Source organism: Falco cherrug, chromosome 3 (assembly GCF_023634085.1).
Source record: "Falco cherrug isolate bFalChe1 chromosome 3, bFalChe1.pri, whole genome shotgun sequence".
NCBI classification, from domain to species: domain Eukaryota; kingdom Metazoa; phylum Chordata; class Aves; order Falconiformes; family Falconidae; genus Falco; species Falco cherrug.
This window is the reverse complement of record NC_073699.1, coordinates 30,501,807-30,522,807: the sequence shown is the minus strand read 5'-3', so window position 1 is coordinate 30,522,807 and position 21,001 is coordinate 30,501,807. Positions and strand designations below refer to the sequence as shown.

Genomic DNA, 21,001 nt, shown 5'->3' with positions numbered 1-21,001 from the left:
TCCTAAAAAGCTGGAGACTGGTCACGGCGATGCAGCTCGGACCCCTTGCTGGATGTCCAGATCCTCTACACAAAGAGGAGAAGGAGTTGCCTGAAGAACCATTTGGTATGAAGAGCAATTTGGGGTGCACTGAGATGTCATCCCCTCCTGAATTATGAGCAAGGAGCCCAGCTGCCTCCCAATGGCATTTCCAAGCACCCGCAAGCCAAGGGGCATAAAGCCACCAGGTTGGAAGCAGTGAGCACAGGGTGCAGCTAACCTCAGCGCTGAGTGCTGGTGCCTCTCCTGGGTCAGACCTGCTTATTTTGACAGTAAGACAAAGATTCAAGCATTTGCTCTTGTCCGTGAATAAGGACATCTGGACTCCAGGCCCTCATCAACCTACAGTGGTTTAAATGTGCCTCTCTGAGTGCCAAAGGGACTCATCCATTAAATTAGGAAGTAGCCTGCAATTGCATTTGAGTCCCTATGCAATCACAAGGACAAAATTCTGGGGGGAGAGAGAGCGAGCAAGAGTCCTGAAACCCAGGACACAGGCAGTGTCCCAGGAAAGGGGAGACCTAGGTTCATAAGTCCTTAATCCTGCCATTGATAGGCACGGTACCTAAGAAGCCTGTAGCCCAACGTACATAAGCATCCTCTGGAGATGCCCTTATCAGCCAGCAACAGCCTCCTCTTGCTCACTTTCCCACCAGCTTCACAAGTCTCAGGTTCCTCTCTGCTGGTTCTGGATTAGTGCTGGCAGGAGCTCTGTGCTAGTGCAGGATTTGTGTTCCCTCAGGTGAAAGAGGATCAAGGACTGGTTCCTTTGTCTTCTTCAAGGATGATTGTACTGGTAGGCTGGAAAAAAATGGCAAGATAGACAAGTCTGTCCTTCCTTTTTTAGCCATGACCCAGGTGAACATGCACTGCTGCCTGGTGGTCATAGGTGAGATCTGTCCACAACTACCTTTCAGGGACTTTGATGAAGGCTCCAGAGCACCTACCCAGAACCTCATTTTAAAGCAGCCAGGGAGGTGGAGGGGCTGTCCTATGCTGTGGGATGGTCCTCATCATGTGCTGGTGTCAGATGTTGTGGCAACTCTGTGATCAAATGGAAGCATCTCCACACTCTGAATGCCTCCAGAGTCAGGCAGTGATGGGTAGTAAACAGCCTGAACACTGTCCTGTATTTGTGTCTCAAGTCCACCAATGTCTGATTGAGGCAGGTAGTTTAAATGCACGTGCTGACAGCAATGTAAACAGCAGATACCAACAGAGGTGGGATCTCTAAAGTCATGTCCTGTATACCTCATGTCCTCTCTCCTCTTTGTGCACTGGCTTAGCCTCAGAAAAGCAGTTGCAATGTTCTGTTGCACTCCCAAACTGCAAGGTCAGGTTCCAGAATGCACTTCTGGTGTCCTGACTGTGGCCTGTCATCGTATCAAGGGAGGTATATATGAAAAGACCAAATATATGTAATTTTTTTCCCCGGGATCTCCTTCCAGCCAGTTTGTGGCTTAGGAATGTTTTAAATCTAATGAAAAGTTAATTGAAAGCTGAGCCGCAGTGGAAGAAAGAGATAGGAGTCCTGTAATTACTCCAATCAAAACCTTAAAGAGTATTTTCCTTCCTTTACTCCTTCACCTTCCCTGACAATTATACATCTTCATTAATAAACTGTATATTTCTGGAGTATTCTTGGTTGAAATGAAAAATTCCAAGATGTTATTTCTCCTCTAAGATGCCTCTCCCTCTGACTTTTTCTTTTAAAAATTCATTTCTCCTTTTCCAGAGTTTCTAGACATTTGTGAGCAATGGTATACAGCAGCTGTTAGTGCAAAAACAATCTGTAGTGCAGAAAAGCAGACGCTTTCTGACTACAGATGTCATCATCACTGGCAAAATAGTCTTCTTGTAAAGACTGCTCCTGATTTTTTAAAATCCTCAGAAAAATGAAATCATTCATTGCATCTCCACAGCCTCATAGAGGCTGCAGAGGCTTGTGCAGCGTTAATCACTGTCTGTAATTCTTATATTTAAGAGGTTTCCCACAAAAGCCAAATTTCCTCTGGCAATGACTGAATGATGTACCTAATCCCATCCCCACCCACATCCCACCCTGCCCTTCGAGATGTTCTGCGCAAGGTAGATGGCAAAATAACTGAACCAAGCTCTGAATTGATCTGCAATCATTTTGATGTGTTTCTCTTCCAGATATGTGCATTGCCACAGCGATTTCTCTTCTTATGATTCTGATCTGTGCAATGGCTACATATGGCGCATATAAGGTAATTCATTATATTTGGTGATGATATGAATCAAGTGAACTATACAACTCTGTAGAAACAACGTTAAGAAAATTGCTTTCTAGCAACTTTGGTTTAGCTGGAACTTGAGGGGGAAAAGAAAAGTCAAAGAGCCAGCAGGACTGATTGCTTAGATCAGTGGTATCGCAGGGCCGGGTGCTGCAGGCAGGAAAACTGCCCAGTCGTGTTGGCTGTCCACAGTTTCAAACAGGAGTAAGCCCTGTGCAAACCGTGAGTTCAGAGAACTGCATCTTGTACCTACAAAAGTTAAGGGGATTCTTTCCCATTCACCTCCCAAGCCTGTGGTCTGTCCCAGTATTAATCCTATTAATTGGGGGGGGGGGGGAAGTATGTGCTTTCTAAATGTCCTAGTACAGTGAGTTGTGGGACTGACACCACACATTAGTGCAGTTCAGCAGCCACGTTGGCTTGGACAGCCCTTTCGGCTAAATGTCATATTTCTTTAAGCCGATTTAACACTGCACTGTGTCAACTATTCCTTAGATTGTAGCGCAGAAGGACAGGCATCCTTCTGTTTTAACTTGTGGCTGATGAGTTTCATTTTATTTCCTTTTTAGCAACATGCAGCTTGGATCATCCCTTTCTTCTGTTACCAGATCTTTGACTTTGCTCTCAACACACTGGTTGCCATCAGTGTACTTGTCTATCCCAGCACAATTCAGGACTACCTCCGTCAGCTGGTAAATTACTTGATGTTTACAAGTCCCTGGGGGCTTTGGGAGAAAAAAAACACCTGTGGAAGGTGCACTGTTTGTTTGGTATTTCTGGCCAATGGTTTCCTGATGACTTCCAGTGCCATCCTTGAAAAGTCCTCTCAGTCCTTGCTAGTCTGGCCAAGGTTACCTTACTAACTTATTACAATATTTTTGCAGAGCTCTGGAGTTTTGCAGTGCTGTGGAAGCTCTCAGCAGCACTTAATTTAGAATGAGACTCATATTGCAAGACATAGATAATAAGTAATTGCTTTTGGATTCAGTGTCATTGTGTTCATATCCAGTGGCTTATTTTTTGTGCTATTTCAAGGATGTTTTGCCGCCTCTTTTAATTTATTTGGTAGCTTTAACACATGTTTCATTAGGCAGGAGTTTGATTCAATGTAGGTTTGGTTTTGCTAGAAAATATTTTTGGATTCTATCTTAGGGACAATTAGAGGCTCCCTTCTTCACATGGTCTATTTTAACCAAACATCTGTAGCCTCTATTGTGTAAGCTTACAAGGGATGACTGCAACCACCTAAGGAGAAGAGCCTAACAGCCTCTGTCTCATCACAGGACCACATGCCATGTCTGAGGGGGTCAGGTGGAGCTGCAGAGCTCTGGAGAAGCCAGCGCTGCAGCTGCCTCTGAAAATCTGCCTTGAGAAACCTGAATACAGATTAGCTTGGCTGTGAACTTTGGTATGTGGATGGAAAACTAGACAGGGCAGTATAAATAACAGGTAATGAGGAACAGTAGGGAGATAAGTAGCCACACAAATCTGCAGGAAGAGGCAATGTGTCAAGCCAGCGGGAGCTGGGATGCATCAGGGGCCTGTTATCCTTTGCCTTATTTAACACCCATCTGCATTTGCAGCTGGTGGTACACTGGAAGAGAAGCAGAGAAATAATTCAAAAGGTTCTCAGATATACAAATGGAAAAGAGGGAATTACAGCCATAGCTGGGTGAGTGCTAGAAGATGGCAATGCTACTGGCTGGAGCCTTCACCTGCAGTTCCTCCCTTCTGCTCCAGTGCCAGCCCTGCTCTTGTAGCAGCACAAGTGTCTGTGTGGCTGCAGGAGCTACCCCTGCCCCACCCCACCCCCACCCCCACCTATCCCAGGGCATGTGTCATAACCAGTTTTTACTCAGTCTTGGTTGCTGTGCAAGAACATGACGGGGACAGGAGCAGGCTGGGAGCTGCACCCCAGAAAGCCCCTGCTCTTCTGCTGAAAGCCAGGTGTCACATCTGGAGCCAGCTCACTAGAAAGGCAAAGAGAATCTGACTCTCTCAAAATGTCTGCTAAAACATCACTGTTGTTCCTGCAGGTAAAAAAGTAATAGGCCCTTCTGTAGCATAGAATACAAGGAGCCAGCCTTGGAAGGTGCTGGGGATGGTGCAGCAGAGCACTTTGTGAGCTGCATTGCTGCTCTGGAGCATTGAAATCCCTGGTTGCATACATCTTCGTCTTGCTGTTGTAAATCATTTTCTGGACTGGTAATGAAATGTTGCGAGACTTCAGGAGTGCTAAACTGTCAGTGCTCAAAAGGGCAAGGGGGATTTCCAGGATAATTATAGGCTGATTAGCCTGACATTGCTACCAAGCAGAATAATAACAGAAGGGCTGAGAGGAGAGTCAATTGATAAAGGATTAGACTAGAGGAATATGATTAATGACTGCCAGCACGGTTTCACAGAAAATCAGTCCTGCAGGCAAACTCATTTTCTTTCACTGACAAGATTACTGGCTTTGTCAATAAAGACGGGCAGGGAGATAATAGGCTTTCGTGAGGTTTTTGACTTCGCAGCGTGATGCTCAGAGCAACAATAAAGCGCTAGATCGATAAAGGATGTATCAAATGGATTAGGAGAGGTTAGCTGGCAGACTGCAAAGGGTCGTGGTCAAGCCAACCATCTGCCAGTGAGTTTCTATTTCGGGCAGAAGAAGGTCTCCAGGAATCGGCAGTAGATTTCAAGCTCTTCCTGACTTCCATTAATAATCTTAGTACCCAAAAGGCTCTTCACAAAGGCTAACACCAGCCTTGGGAGAGCTTCCACAGGCTCGCTGTCTAGAGGGATTGAGCCTTCTAGCAGGAGGTTGCGAGCAGGAGCCTAATCTAGCTGTTCTGTGTCATCCTCTGAAAGACTCTAACCTGCATTGCCCGACTTTTTCCCAGCAAAATCACTTCTAATAAAACCTGTGGCTGACACAGACATTAATTGTTGTGGTTTAACCTCAGACAGCAACTAAGTACGACATAGCCACTCACTCACTCCCCCCACTCCCCATGTGGGATAGGGAGTAGAGTCAGGAAAAAGGTAAACCCCATGGGTTGAGTTAAGAACAGTTTAATCATGGAAAGAAAGTAAAATGTAGTAGTAGTAGTAAAACTAATCATAGGGAGATAACAAAAAGAGAGAGAGGAATAAAACTCAAGAAATACAAGTGTTGCCCGATAACAATCACCCACCACCTGCTGACAGATGCCCAGCCAGTCCCCCAGCAGCGATCAGCAGGCCCTGGCCAACTCCCTCCAGTTTATATACTGAGCATGAGTTCTATGGTATGGAACATCCCTGTGGCTAGTTCGGGTCAGCTGCCCTGGCTCTGCTCCCTCCCGGCTCCTTGTGCACCTCCCCACTGGCAGAGCACGGGGAACTTGAGGAGTCTTTGATTCAGAGTAAGCACTACTTAGCAACAACTGAAACAGCAGTGTGCTATCAGCATTGTTCTTATACTAAATCCAAAACACAGCACTGTACCAGCTACTATGAAAAAAATTAACTCTATCCCAGCTGAAGCCAGGACAGCAATGAAGAATTAAATAGCACTAAGGACAGAGCCATTAATCAGAGTGAGCTAGATGGACTGAGAACCTGAGTTCAGTCATTAATGTGTACTACGTTACTAAGTGCAAAGAAATGTAAATACTTGAGGAATACAGATGAGCATACAGTGTGACAATTTCACTTGGGATGCAGTGACCCTGCAAGCAGTCTAGGGAACTAAGTGCCAAAACAAGAGTACCTGGGTCTTTTTTGCTGTTTGTAAAAACTACTCATGGGATTTGTGGACAGAAGACGACAGCAATGATTAGTAAGGGAAAGGAGAATTCCTGCCTCAGTTGGTGACATGGGTTTCATCTGCCTGTTTACAGTGTCTGGTTGTAAAGAACAGTGCTTAAAAGTCAGAGAACATGCAGAAAAGTTCCTCCAAAAACTGTATAGAAGATGGGTACCTTGTAGAATGATGAGAGACAATCAGCTTTTCCTGATTCATTTACTGAGAAAGGAGACCTAGAGGCGATGCCATTAGAGTTTTCATATGCAGAGAAAAGGTATTAAAGGGCTGTTTAAATTAATGTGAGGCCTACTGATAATGAGTAGCTAAAAGCTAAAAGCTAAAAGTAGCTAAAAGCTAGTTCGAGTTCAGTTCATTTAGAAACAAGGAGTCATTTCTGTTTTAACATTCACAGTGGAGATCAGTGATTGGCAAAAACTACCAAGAGCTCTGATGAATTTTGTACAACTGATGTCACCTGTTCAACAAAGTTTTGAAGCTGTTTTGAGGCTGTTCTGCATCTACTTTGAAGTTGTTCTGCATCTACTTTGAAGCTGTTCGTGCCTCCTGTGTCTTAGCTGTGGTCCTAAGCACAAATGGCTCAGCATTTGTACCCTCTTACTCTTACCTGGCAGGGCTGCATCGGTTGTCAAAAGGTTGTTGCACTTGATTCGGAGCAAATACACCAAGGGGGCAAAAACAAAAGGGAGATGTGAAGATAGTCAGACACACAATGAGATGAAACTAAACCCAAGCTTTTCAAATTTTTTAGTAATAATGCCATCAATGCAGTGCCAGTGCTCAAATATTGTTAAACAGGCTTGTACCCATGGTCTTGTTTCCCTACTTTTTAACACACTCATGGCAGAAAGGTTTGCCATCTCAAACACTGTGTTTAGGACAAGACTGACTGCAGTAAATAACCTTGTCCCTGTAGGTGAGACCTAGTCATGCCAGTTAGGTGTGATCCCTCCTGATGATTTATAAATAAGCCCATAAATAAGACATACAAAAAAGGCATCTTACCCTTACCCCCTTTGCAGAGGTTTGCCAAGGTAGGCAGAAAGCAAGGGTCGCGTTTCTTCCTGGCATTCTTACAGTTTTTATTCCTCTAAAAATGCTTTAAATTTGGGGAATGATATTTTAGGGAGCACAGCTCCATAACAGAAATGAAAAATCCCAATTGTTCTCCAAATCCATTATTGAATATCTGGAAGAAGGTATGCATTAGGTATTGGAATATATTTGGCAGTCTCAGAAGAACACTTTTTTCATGTTCTAAGTTGAAAACATCATGTTTTTAATCATTTCTACTTCCCTATACTAGTATCTAGAATTACGTTACCTATTCACTGTGGTGTGCACCTGCCAGATTTCAGTCCATCAGCGATGAGTTGCAAGCTACTATGAAACCCTCCATGTACTTTTAGCAATAATAATAAATAGGGAAGGCAGAGCCCTAGTTGAAAATGTTGTAACTGTAAAATATGGAACATTGTGTTCACAGGTTATTTGGTAACGTCAGCCTACATTGGCTGCTTCTTTCAGAGGCACAAGCATCTTTGGAAACATTTTGTCGTCTTTAAATACCCAGTTGCACACAGGCATGCCACTTAATTCCCATAAATTCCAAGAGCATCTCAGCATGAAAGGTTGTGTAAAATAAGTGGATGTTACAAATCTAGCATTTGAAATGTTTTATGGTGACCATGTGATAAAACTTTCTAAGGGTTTTGTTGGACATCTTGGTCATTATCACTGTCACTAGAAAAACAAAAACCTTCACATACAGTAAATCCATCATGTGTAAAATAAAAATATTTTTGATACTTGGAGCAGTAGTGGTCTAAAGCAGTTTGACCTAAAGCACATTTCTTTAACCCCACTAAATCTTTGGTATATGGGCTTTCTAAAGCCTTCAAATTAAACACTTCATCTTCTGTCATCTGATAACAGTATATAAAATGAGTTGAAGCAGAGGTCCAGAACAGGTTAGTCTGCAAGTGAATTATGCAAACTTGTTTTTTATTAAAGTACAGGACAATTACAATTCCTGTAAAAAAATGAAGAAAATGTCAAAATATATTAAATAGCTTTACTATGGCACTACCTGCAATGCTGCTGTCTAACAATTCAGCTGGTATCAGTCAAGCTTTTAAATCCTAGGGGAAATGTCTAGAGAATATAAAAAAGGTTAAACCTGAAAAAATGTTTCCTATAAACTAAAGCTTAAAAAAGGAATATCCTTTCTGACATCTGTAAGGCCACTTTATAATTCCAAAGAAGAAGTACTACTAACTTCATAGTAGAGCTTTAAAAATTCTACAGATACATTGCTGTTTTCTTTCAATTTTGTAAGATTCTGTTAGTCAGAGGATTGTAACTGTTGAACGAGAATCCAGACCATCTTTTAAAGTGGATTTTTTTGTGGTCCAAGGGGAAGGAAAATGTGAAAGGTCATGCAAGCAGACTGAGGGAATGAGAAAGGGATTCAGCCTTGGACTTCTTATTCTTCCTGTGCCTTTGTACAATATCAATACAGTAGAAATATACTTTCCATCCCAGTTTTAGGTTCTTTTTAACAGAACTTTGCTATGTATAAGCAGTAATTTTTTTTAAATTAAAAGTTTACCAGGTATATTATTATGCATGCAGCCCTCTCCATGTCCATGACAAGGTTATAAATGATGCTTTAATTATGACTTTAGCATGCCAGTATCACACCACTACAACTACCTCTTGTTTCTGCAGAAAATTTCATCATGTCCTGCGGCAAAATTACTTCTGTATTTCTGGGGACAGGCTTGATTTTTCCCATCCAGCCGTATTCCAGTCTCAGCTTCATCAAACCTTGTACAACATTTGACACTGAGCTTTTCCCAGAAGTTGCAGCACTGAGCCCGGTGTCCAGGGTCTTCCCAGTAGCAGGGTGTCCCCACAGGAGAGCAAATTCCCAGCACAGGAGCAGGATTTCTCCTTCCACCTCATACACCCACATTGGTGTTTATCACTGCACTCAGTGGAGGGCAATGGGTCTTTGATTCATCTGAAGCACTGTTGGTACCCATTTCCATGGGATTGAATGAGATTTTGGGAGCAGCTGCTGCCATGGGAGGATCCCAAGGGCCTGCTGGTGGCACCAGCTCCATGATGGTGCCTGCACCAGGTGAGCCTGGAGCCAGCTGAGATGCTTCCCACCATCTTTCCTGCTTCTTTGCCAAAAGCAGCAGGTTTTATAAATTGCTTTTCCCACTGCACTGAAGGGGTTTGTAGTTGTGAGTCAAGATCAGGCTGTCTGTAGGCCAGCCTGGGCAAACCAGCGTTAAACTTCTTCTGGTTGGCAGGTGCCACCAGCCTGGTTAGCAAACAAAGGGAGTTTCTTCTCTGCTGTCCCGATGCTCCGTGGATGTTAATCACAGACCTGAAAGCTCTGTCTCCCACACAGCAAGCCGGGAAGCTCCAGGAGGGGCCAGCTTCAATTTTCACACCCCACACCAAGATCTCCAGGGCACCTGTGGGTACAGGTGACCACGTCATGGGTGCAGCACCCACTGCCTCTCTGGGGCTCACTTACAGCTCACATCTCTTCAGGACAGAGATCTGGAAAGCTGAGCCTGAAGGAGACAAGCCACAGCATTTGCTCCTCACATGCTCTCCTGGCTTGCTGCTTTCAGTGCTGAATTGTTGTCCTTTCACCTGAAACACTGCTGCTGTAAAGGAGGGCCAGGCACTGCTCAACAGCACGTGCAGCTCCCAGACTTGGCCAGGGCTCATGGCTCCAGCAGATGTTCCTGCTCTTCAAGGTAGCGGGAACTATCTTGGTCATTTTCCTGCCCTTCTCTTGCCCACATGCAAGCCCCAGTTAAGCTGACCTCTGGTTAAGTCAGTATGCAGTCATCCAGTCTTTGACCACTGACTTGTACCCAAAACCAGAGTGGAGGAGGACCAAAACCTCACTAGGAGTTTTTTATTACATTCACAGACTAGTTTGACTGGTTTTTTAATGGCAGGTCAATACCAAAAAAAATTGTTTTGGGCCAGTTTTACTGTAATTGTTCTTAACTGACTGGACTTTCTACCCGTGTGCATGGCCTCCCTCCTGCAGGCAGGAGGGCAGGCTGTGGCACTAATACTTAAATTTTCTGCAGATAAGGTTTGTGTTTATTTTTCAGTGCATCTTTTCTTGGCATATACTCTTGCTTTCTTGGTCTCTGAGTGACCGCATCCACTATATTCAGCAATAACCTTCTGTGGAAAAAAAAAAGCAGCAACTTCCTGAATTATAGCAAGCTAGTTTCCTACAAAAGCTGTACCTTGACAAAGAAGATAACGTGATAAAAACTTCAACCATTAAATTCAGTACAGGAACAGAAAGATTGCTCTGAAGAAGCGGAAAATGTGCTTATGTAACATTTATCTGCTAACGGTTACAACTGCGGTTGATGTTAACCAATCTGAACAGTTCATGGAAGGGCTAAATAAAGAGCTATTCTCACTAGCAGCTGTCCAAAAAAAAAGCTAATTTCCTGATGCACTGGGTCAAGTGCTGATATAAAGGGTATTAAGGAGTTACTCTGGATTTACACCATCATCACCAAGAATACAGCTATAGCTTGGTCTAAATTGTCCTGACAAGGATGCAGAGCTGGCCTGGTTAAGTAATTAGACCTGTAAGGGAAAAGGAAGTTGTGTGTGGAAGGAGCTAATGCATTCAGTTATAATGAGCTGCTGTTGCAGAAGAGCTGCCTTTTGTGGAGAACAGCTCTGTCTGTGAACAGCGTTTTATTCTAACTGAAACAGGAACTTGTGCCTTGCAATACTGCAAAACGATTTGGAATGTTAATTTTAAAGGGTGTGTTTTCTTTAAGCGATAACAAATACAGTAAAACATTTTTAGAGGTTGTTTTTCAGTCACTGATCCTAAAGTGCCTCACAGCTGTAAATCACTGGAGCCTATGCTAAGTAGGAAGATTGATTTTGTCACCTCTATTTCATGTCTGAGATAACAGAAGGACCTGGAGCACATTTCAGTTTGAAATCATGGCATTGCCTCTCTGTAGGACCCATGCCTCCATGGGGCACGCGCTCAGACAGCAGCACTAGCAAGTGCTTCTGGAGTAGTAGTCCAAATAAGATGGAGCAGAATAGACCCAGTGTTTTTTGATCAAATATTTTGGTGAAAGGATCATGCTGTCCAGCTTTTCCTGCTTTGACTTTCTGGAAGGAGCTGCCACTGGTCTTTGGCAACCAGTGCCAGCGTAATGATTACTTAATAAGTAAAGGACTTGCCTGCCATTGCTCAGGATGGCAGGTTTCCTGCTGCAAAGATGCCAGAGAGATGTCCTTTGCTGGTTTGTGGGAGGTAGAAGCCCAATGTGCACAGAAGAAAAGACAGCCCATACTACATACAAAGCAAAAAGCAAATCCCTCAGCCCTCCGGGGAATGTTTGGCAGCTGAGTCTTCACAGTGCCTCTTCCAGCCACACTTACTGAAACTGGTTGTTGGTGCAGAGAGCTCCTGGTTTAGCAGATCACAGAAAGTTTTGTAAGCTGTTAATTATAGAGTGCACTAATTGAATGGCTCTTAAATGACTTGTGGGATTAACATACGGTGTTTTGCTTATTTTTGCTTATGCAGCCCACGAATTTTCCCTACAAGGAAGAGATTATGTCCGTGAACCCTACCTGTCTGGTTGTGATTATCCTCCTTTTCATAAGTATCATTTTGGCTTTTAAGGTAAGAGCATTACTGTGCATAAAGTCTACTCCTGGTCATGGGTGGAATGTCCCTTGCTGGGAGGCCTGGTTTTAGAATAGATCTAGGTAACCACAGACCAGGCAGCCTGACAGTTATACAGAGCAAAGTGATAGACATTATGGAAAAAAAGTGCAAAATCTCATAGACAAACACACAAACATGTAGGGCACAATGGGGAAGCATGGTGCTTGTAGGGGAACTCATGAGGCATAAATCCTTTGAAGGAGTGGGTCATCCAGTGGGCAAAGGAGAGCCTGTTGATACAGACTTCTTGGTTTCTCAAAAGGTGTTTGGCAGTCTCTCATCAAAGGCTTTAAAAACCACCCTGAGATGTGTGGGGACAAGAGAAAAGGTCATCTCACAGACTGTAGCTAGGAAATAGAAAGTAAGGACAATATATCAGTCTTTACAACAGTGACACCCATGATGTTTGGTACATTCATAAAAGGTCTGGGAAGAGGAAGGAAATCTAACAACAACGGGGGTTTTGCAACATCTTTCAAAATAGGGAAAACAATCAGCCAAGAAAGCTTTGCAGAAGGATGTCATGGTACTGAGTGATGAAATGGCAGAGAAACTCAGTGGTGATAAATTCCAAGCACTGGGCACAGAAGCAGCACAATCTTGTTTCACAGACACGGCAGTGGGCTCTGAACTCAACATGACCACCTGAAAAAAGGATCTTGTAGCTGTAATAGATACACCTGTGGAAATACTATCTTACTGCTCAGTTCTGGTCAAACAAATAAATCAAATGCTAAGAGTATTAAGAAAGGAATAGGAAAGCCAGAAATCTAAATATTTCTTTGCCTTTTTTGATGCCTCCTGCCTCTGGAAAAGCATTCGCTTCTGGTGCCCTATCTCAAAAAGGATGTTTTAGAGCAGGTAAATAGATCCCAACGATCCCTCTTGGGAGGGGCAACATAAAGGACTGTCACAGCAGGCAGCAAAAGGGCACGGGGACTGATGATTTATTTGCTGTTACACCAACCTCGCAGGTAAGGGGGCTGGAGTTGGCAGTACCAGAGGAAGGTGAGATGTAGCATCACCCAGCACAGCTGGACAGGCTCGTGGGAACCACCACATCCAGGTCTGTGGTCCAGCGAGGTCAGGCCCCCACTGCTGTGTGGAGCAGAAGTCCAAAAGGAGCTCAGGATAAGATCAAACAAATCAATGAATGAAAAACAACCATCTGTGGCTCAACTAGTCTCCTGAGCCTTGGACCTCTTGGAAAGTATGCTGGTGTGTTTGCCCCCTTCTTGCACCCTTCTGCAAGTTTCATACAGTGCAGTGCTGCCATTCTTGTATTTCTTTTGTTGGGTTTTATTTCAGAATAGTTCTTGCTTTTTCTCTACATTAGATTAGAGAAGTCCCAACAAGCCACAGTGACACCAGGGGTGTTGCTTCCAGGCAACACATTTGATAACATGAACAGGGAAACTTATTGTGACAAAAGAGGGGATTAGACTATTGAAGCTACTTCAAAATTGAAAAAAACCAGATAGGGTATTTTAAGGTGCTGTTGGAAGTCATAGTCACTTTTCTTCTGTGATTTAGAAATACAGCTTAGCCTTCTGGCTTTATATGTTCACAGCTGTACAGTTGATTTTGTTTGCACCTTTAAGAAATATGTATGAACGTAATAAATAGGTCTGACAAGTACCACAAGGGATGCGCTCTCTATATTTCTCAGATGCAACCATTATCTCATTTTTTACCCCAGATGGGTCTGTTATTTCATTGACTGAGTATGGCAAGGAAGTCTCAAGCTTATGAAAAAAATGCAACTGAAAGTGGAATGACAAAAATACTTATTACAGAAAAAAGAAACCTATGAAATTAATAATGCAAAAGATCCATTTTGGTTCAAAGTGGCTAACACATTTTTTTTCCAAGAGTATATGTGGCTCACATAATGCTCGTTCTAGCAACATATTATCGTGCAAATGAGTCACAAAAAATGACTCACACAGAAACACATGCTAAATTCCAGTTAGCATTTTCATTCGCATTTCTTGTGTTTCCAGAAGAGCTGCTATGCAGATTTATGGAATCTGCTCCGTGAAAAGAAAGCTGGACACTATCAGATGCATCTTACTTTATCACTGATAGACTTAACAGATGGTACCACGTTTATATACTGAAACTGAAAAGGTACTGTGCATAAAAATATGCCTGAGTTCCCTCTCCCTCTAGAGTTTGACTAGAAATAGGGAGAGAAAACAAAACATTGTAACCTAGGAAAAGCTACATTAGGAAAAGGTGCATTCAGCTGGTGGGAAATACGAAACAGAATCACAATTCCTCAGAAGCATTTGGCATCATGACAGTTTTGGTTTGGCTGAAGCTACATGCAAAGGAAAACATTACTGAGCAGAAATCAAGATATAGTGGTATTATATTGTGGTTTTGTGCTTTGCAGTCGCGGGATTTTGAAAAGGGAAGGGGAGCAAGAGACGGCTGGAAGAAAGCGAGCCAGCTAACCACACACAAGCACTTGTCTTTTTAGTCCTTAGGATTTACTTGGATCTGAAGCAGCTAATGGATATTTCAGGTGGTTTCACTCAGAATTTTTTTCAGAGTAGACCAAAATGTGTTATTCCATTTACTGTGTTTGTCTGGAAACTGAACCGGAGTTACATACCATGAAACATAGGTGTTTGCTATCTAGCTGAGGAAGGACATCCAGCAGCACAAATGTATTTCTGTACTTGTACACAGCACTTCAAATGGCATGTAGCCAACACAGTGGCTTTTGAGTCACACTGTCCTCTGCAGCTGGTTTGGGGAGTGGGGCCTCAGTTTCCTCTGGCCAGCCCCAGCTGCTGAGGCTTCAGCCTCCCCCTCCCCACCTTGGGCAAAGTCCCCCAGGCTCAGGTGAGCGAGGCTCAGGTGAGCACAAACACAACCAGAATAAACCTTTCCCCCAGTTTGCTCCAAACACTCTGCAGCAGCAGAGAACAGCTTCTCCTTCTCTTCTTTTTTGGCCTTTCTTTTTCTGGAAAGGAGGTAGGAAGAGGTACTTGCCAGGGGGGCAGCCAAAAGGTATTTCAGTTCAGTGAGACAGGCTGCTCTTCAGCAAATCGGGTATTAACCCTGGCCTCCATAATATGCCTATAACCTGCGTGTACAAGGTGTCCAGCCTGGAGATGAGACCATTCTGCAGGTTCTGGTGTCCTCAGCAGGTGGGAAGGGTGGTGCAGAATGAAGTTCTGTGCTCACCCCGAGAGATTTCATGTCTCAGCCCAGGGGGATGCCTCCTGGCAAGGGGCAACGCTGATCTGCAGTGCATCACCCCAGTGTCTGCTGCCTTCCTACAGGGGCAATGGAGCCACAGTCAGGGCCATGAACACAGACCCAGCAGCCAAGCTCTGATCCTCAGTCCCAGGAAAGGCCAACACAGAGCCATGAGGTTGACACCTATTCCACAAGAGCCTGAGACAGGTTCCAGCACTGGGCTTTCTGGTGGCAGGTTACCTATGGGACAAGCATCTCTAAAGCAGGGGTCATTTGCTTTAAATTGCATACCCCAGTCTGTGTGCCTGGGAGCCAACAGATGATGTCCTGGCCCCATTTAAAGTGATGCCAGCCAGTGGTTTGGTTTGACATCATTAATTCTTGTCAATCACAGCATTTCTCTGCAATTATAAGCAATAGTTCTTGTACAGCCTCTTTGACTATAAAATACTCAAAAGATACACTTTCTAGTGTGCTGAGATTGATTTAACTGCAGATTTCATCCACACATCTGTGGCACCAACATATTAAATACATGTGGCCAACTTGTCTGCCATTAGCATCCCCCTGAAATCTTCATATAAATTCCAGTGTGTGTAGAAATCTTTATCTGATTTTCAACAGTTACTGAAGACCAACCCAGCTCTGTAAATAGAAAATTCAAAGCAGCTGGAGAGTAAAACAGGACTCGGTGCAGACAGCTCCTAACCCGAGGTGGCTCTGCGGCATTCACCCTGCACTTGCTGCCAGAGAGGGAGCTGCCCAGAGGGCTGCTGTGACCCAGATCGGCACAGACTTTTCCATGCTGTGTTACAAGAAACAACAGGGTACAACAGCCTCTAATTTCCACAAAGATGCTGGTCAGACCGCTGGTTGGGCACGTGCCTGATGAGCAGGAGTCATGCGGCGCGCTGCTGCCGTTATGCCGCTTAACAAGCGCACGTGCAGTAACAGCAGCGAGAGGCAGGGCTGCAGAGTTTTGTGGGTTTCAGTTCCTTAGGGGCTGAAGTAATTTCCCACCATTCAAAGGGGAAGGCTGAAAGCTGCTAGAAGCAGGCACAGTGCCTGTTTCCACACTCAGCCCTTCTTGCGCACCCGTCCTTTCACGTGGGGGCTGCTTGGTGCTGCCCGCCCAAGGGGGTCTGCCAGCAGGCTGTGCTGCGCTGTGCAGGAGTGCTGCGGAGGGGGCATAGGCTGAAGCCACCTCATGCCTTTTGTGCAGGACCTATTCCAAATGTGAGCGTTCATGTCCTGAGAGAAAAATCAATATATTTATATACCGTATGTCCAGCCCCACATTTTAAAGCGGTATTTGAAGCCTCAGCCAAGTTTTTCAGGAAAAAACCACAGTAACCGAATCAGCAATCCTGTTTAACAGCGTAGCAGCGTCAGTAGAAAACAATGATTAGGAACAAGTTTAAAGAAGTTACAGGCTGAGGAAAACAAGTTTCCATGACTCACAATTTGCAGGCCAGCAGCACATGTCCAAAGCACTTGGAGCAGGACGTGCTCGGAGCTGCCACCGCTCTCAGCCATATGTGGGTCAGTGTCTTGGGGCCAATTACTTGATGTGTGCTGGCTGATGACCTCTTTATATCAAGGGCTGGAGCAGACCTCACCCACTGGGAGACAGCCCCTGCATGCAGGAGCAGGGCTGGTCAGAGCTATGGCTCAGAGCTGGAAGAGCTGGAGGGGTTCATTGTGGGGTTTAATGTGTTTTTATTCACCACGTGTGGTGGAATAGAAGCATTCAGAAATAAATCTCTTGCTAGCTTCTCCCAGATAAGACTGTATTATCTGAAGTGGGGCTTCCCTCAGTTTGGATTCTGGGAGAGGTAGTATAGAAATTAGTTTGCAAACAGGTAGCTTCATGTAAAAGGTTTCTTACAAAGAAGGGCTGTGTCCCCACAGAAGTGTGCTGTATTCACTCCCTGTTCTGTACTAGCTCTTCTGCCTTTCTCAGCACATAGTATCTGAGCATTGAAAGTTATTGAACTACTTATTACGATTTATAATTAACAATGGCATTTTTTTTAGTTCTGGAAAAGTTGCAGTTCTCCATGTACATGCCTTTACTCCGCTTGTTTCAGTAGCCTGCGGCAGGTTTACATAGCCCACAGCTTGGGCTATAGAGCCAGTCTAACCTTCCCTTGGGACTCAGCTCACTTCAGAAGCCTTTTGCTCTCCCTGTTTGATGGTCAAAAGTATTGTTAAAGTCTGCAACATCTCCAAGTCATCCAGGGTCTGTAAGATGCTGTAAAGAAGAGGAAGCAAACCTACTGAATTTCAGCCAGCTTGGCCCTGGTGGAAAAACCTCTTCCTGATCTGCAAGCGAGCCATCAGTGAGTCATGTGGCAGCCTGAAAAACACAGCTCATGTGTGACAGCTCTGGAGAGGGTGGAAGCACAGGGCAGCTCAAAAGGATAAGAGGCTTTTGGAAGGTCATCAGTGCAAGTGAGTCACAAAAATATGACTCACTCAGAGTGAGACACACATGCAAATCCAATCAGTGCTGGAACTTTAAATTGCACGCACTAGGTTTGTGAAAAAACTGCTATGTAGAACCTACAAAGTAAAAATATTAGTTAGACACTATCAAAACATGTTCTCCACATCAGTGTCATGTGTGACTACATGGGAAGGAGAAAGCTCCAAAGGGAACTCTTTAGTCCTGCCAGCCTTGTCCCTGGCATGCTGAGGATCTGACTCCTGCTCCTCCACATGTTACTGCCTCTTGTCTTCCTTTCAGTCACTTTCTTTGCTCATCTCTGCTGGCCAGACTGGAATCTCTTCTGCTGGTGAAGGAGATAATGGATGTCAGCACTTCACCCAACCAGTTTAAAAAAAAAACAAAAAAAAGGTGACAACTGGTTGTTTGCCAGGCAGCAGCCCTACCCAGAGCCAAGCGAGCTCCAAGAACAAAACCAGTGAAGTTTATAATCCTGTGGTGGGATTATTGCTGCAATAACAGATTTTTTGCTTTATACTGGAAAAAAAAAAAAGAAAAAAAAAAGAAGAAGTATTTGTAATAACAGTAAAAAGGTCAGAAATAATTTCAGGTAATAAAAACTTTTACACTGGCTATTTTCTCTAGTCAGGCAAGAACAGGAAGACCCCAGACCATTCCTGTCATATGGAATACATTGATTTAATGTCAAATTAAGTGAAACAGAGTATTGAAACAATGCAGATGATATATAGGATCATCCCATAGTAATTGGCCAGGGTTTCCTGTAATTTGCTTGACAATTCTTCAGTCCCCAGCATGCTTGTGCTCTTTTTACTGGGGTTTGCTTCCGCTTTCTAATACTGCTAACCCCTAGTTGACAATATTTAAACATCTTTACCATGGAGGAATCCAAAACTGGTTCTGTTTATTTTTTTGCTGCTGTCTCTGAGACATTCTGCATCTGCAGTACCTTCTCTTTTTGTTCACAGTCTAACTTGTACTTTCATTTTATGTTGTAAAACTCACCCCTGCTGGTATGCAGTGTCCCATGCACAGTAATGAGGTGTCTGACTGAACTCATATCTCTCTGTATTTCTAGAGAGGTGTAAGAAAGTAAGCCAGCATATGTGACCTGCTCATTTAAGTAAAATGGAGGTTATATACACAAAATCATACTACTTTAGCTATACTCAGGCACAAAGAAACTGTTTCTTTTCAAAACAGTTAGTCTACATTAAGTATGCTGTAATATTAAATATCTGGAACATTAAACTTCATTCCGATTGGTCTAAATTACAGTATCTCTGCCAAGAAGGAGCAGCTTGTAGTGCAACGCAAGTATCCGTAATCACAGAACCATATAAACACAGAAGGTCTGGATTGGAAGGGACCTTCAAACACCATCTAGTTCAACCCCCTGCCATAGGCAGGGACACCTTCCACCAGACCAGGCTGCTCAAAGCCCCATCCAGCCTGGCCTTAAGCACTTCCAGGGATGGGGCATCCACAGCTGCTCTGGGCAGCCTGTCCCAGGGGCTCACCGCCCTCATCATAAAAAGTTTCTTCCTTATGTCCAATCTAACTCTGACCCCTTTCAGTTTAAAACCATTGCCCCTTGTCCTATTGCTACAGGCCTTGGCAAAAAGTCTCTCCACCTTTCTTATAAGCCCCCTTTATATATTGAAAGGCCACAGTGAGGTGTCCCCAGAGCCTTCTCTTCTCAAGACTCAACCCCAGCTCTATTGGTATGAGGAACAGTGTTTGATGACTCACAGATCCCCTACACATACTTGCAGTCACTGCAACCAGCAAAGTGATTGTAAAGTCACCTCACCCCCCTACCTTCTATCAAGCTCATATTCTTATTTATATAAGAATAGAAATGCTGTAACAGAAAAATGTATGTGGTTTATTTTCTGCACCGAATAATAAATTCCTTTTCTTTGCAGGGTTACTTGATAAGCTGCGTGTGGAATTGTTACCGATACATTAACAGCAGAAACAACTCGGATGTGTTGGTGTACATCACCACCAATGACACTGCGGTAAGGATGATACATCACAAGCACTTGTCTAATATTACATATTTAATAGCTTTATTTTATATCAATTTCTGACTCCTTAGTTAACTATCCTAATTCCTTTGAGAGTCCTCATCTGTTGCTTATGTTTAGGCTTGAGATTCAACAGACTAGTGCGCTATGGTTGCAAGTCACATCTATTGCTAAAATACAGTTTTATTTTATGCCTATAATCTGTGTTAAGCATGAACTACAGCTTTTCTTGTAGCCCCAGGAATGACCCCCATTTCTGAACTCTTGAACTCTGTGATGATCTGGACAGTGGGGGACTGATTAGGACCCAGGGCTGCTATGGTCTACACCTACTGTGAAATGTGGATTTAGTTGTAGAAACTGATTTAGGACACTCAACATCTGGTGTAGTAATTTACACACTCACAGAGAGGAGCTAAAAGGCAACAAAAGTTCAGTGATTCATCTCCCAGTGCACGATGGGTTTTGTCTAGTAAGGAGACAGTATGAAACAAAGATCAACATGAAAGAAATGAATAAACAGGTTTTAACCTAAAAGAACAGAAGGTGTCAGTTCACTTTATAGCAGTTTAGTGCTGACATGTTCATGTGCAGGGCACAACCGCTAAGCAATGTCTTGCTTGTTGCAGAAGGCGCTGAAGGAATTCAAGAAGAAAGAGTCCCTGGAAAGAGCCAGTGCTGTTTGCCGCGGCATCCCTGTGGAGCTGCTGGGTTCCACCCAGGCCACACACTGAGGGCGCTGTGCCAAAGTGGTCCCTGGGGTGACTCCACTGCCTTATGCAATGAGGGTCTTTACGTCATTTACATAACAGAATGGGAGCAGCGTGAACTTGGTCCTTTGGATCATCTAGGTAGAATGCTCAGGATTGCCTTCCTCAGGTTTTCCTAACAGTGGGTGGTCTCCACAGGCTGAGGTATTAGACCACCAACTTGAAACATTTGGAATGAGTGATTCCCGTGCAGCTGCAAAGGCTTAGAAAACTTACTACTATTACATGAAAGCTGTAACTCTTGCACAGTTATTTGTCTTCGATACCTGGAGCTTTAAGAAAAGCCTAAGAAGTTTTATGGACTATGATCAGAGCTGGCAACCAGGATGTTTAAGTATGAAAATATGGGTTTGTTACTACTTTCTTTACTGGAATCTACTTTGAGTAAAACCAGGAGTTTTGTGTAAAATAGTTTTGATAGCTCTTTTGTTCAGCCTGTGGGCAGTTGTAACTCATCTTCAAACATTGCTAACTGCAACCCACAGAACTGGCAGGGTTGGTGGTGGGAGACCATCAGTTGGGTTATCTGGAAACTAAATTTAGCTAGGCTTTTTAAAAACAACATTAAAACCACCTGCTTCACTGCTGCCTTTACAAAGCAAATGGCTGGTTTTCAGAGATGTCTGGTTACCAAAACTCCTCTCGGTACTTTTGTATTTAGTAATTG

General features: G+C 43.8%; 1 protein-coding gene across 1 annotated transcript in view; it reads left to right on the top strand.

Annotated features, from left to right (window-relative positions):
- The window catches only part of LAPTM4B (lysosomal protein transmembrane 4 beta), a 61,999-nt gene that overhangs the window by 21,847 nt on the left and 19,151 nt on the right, over nucleotides 1-21,001 (top strand). The window contains exons 3-6 of the mRNA XM_055705717.1: nucleotides 2,197-2,270; nucleotides 2,867-2,989; nucleotides 11,705-11,803; nucleotides 19,460-19,555. Coding sequence (XP_055561692.1) covers nucleotides 2,197-2,270; nucleotides 2,867-2,989; nucleotides 11,705-11,803; nucleotides 19,460-19,555 — 392 coding nt within the window. The remainder of the gene's footprint in view (nucleotides 1-2,196; nucleotides 2,271-2,866; nucleotides 2,990-11,704; nucleotides 11,804-19,459; nucleotides 19,556-21,001) is intronic.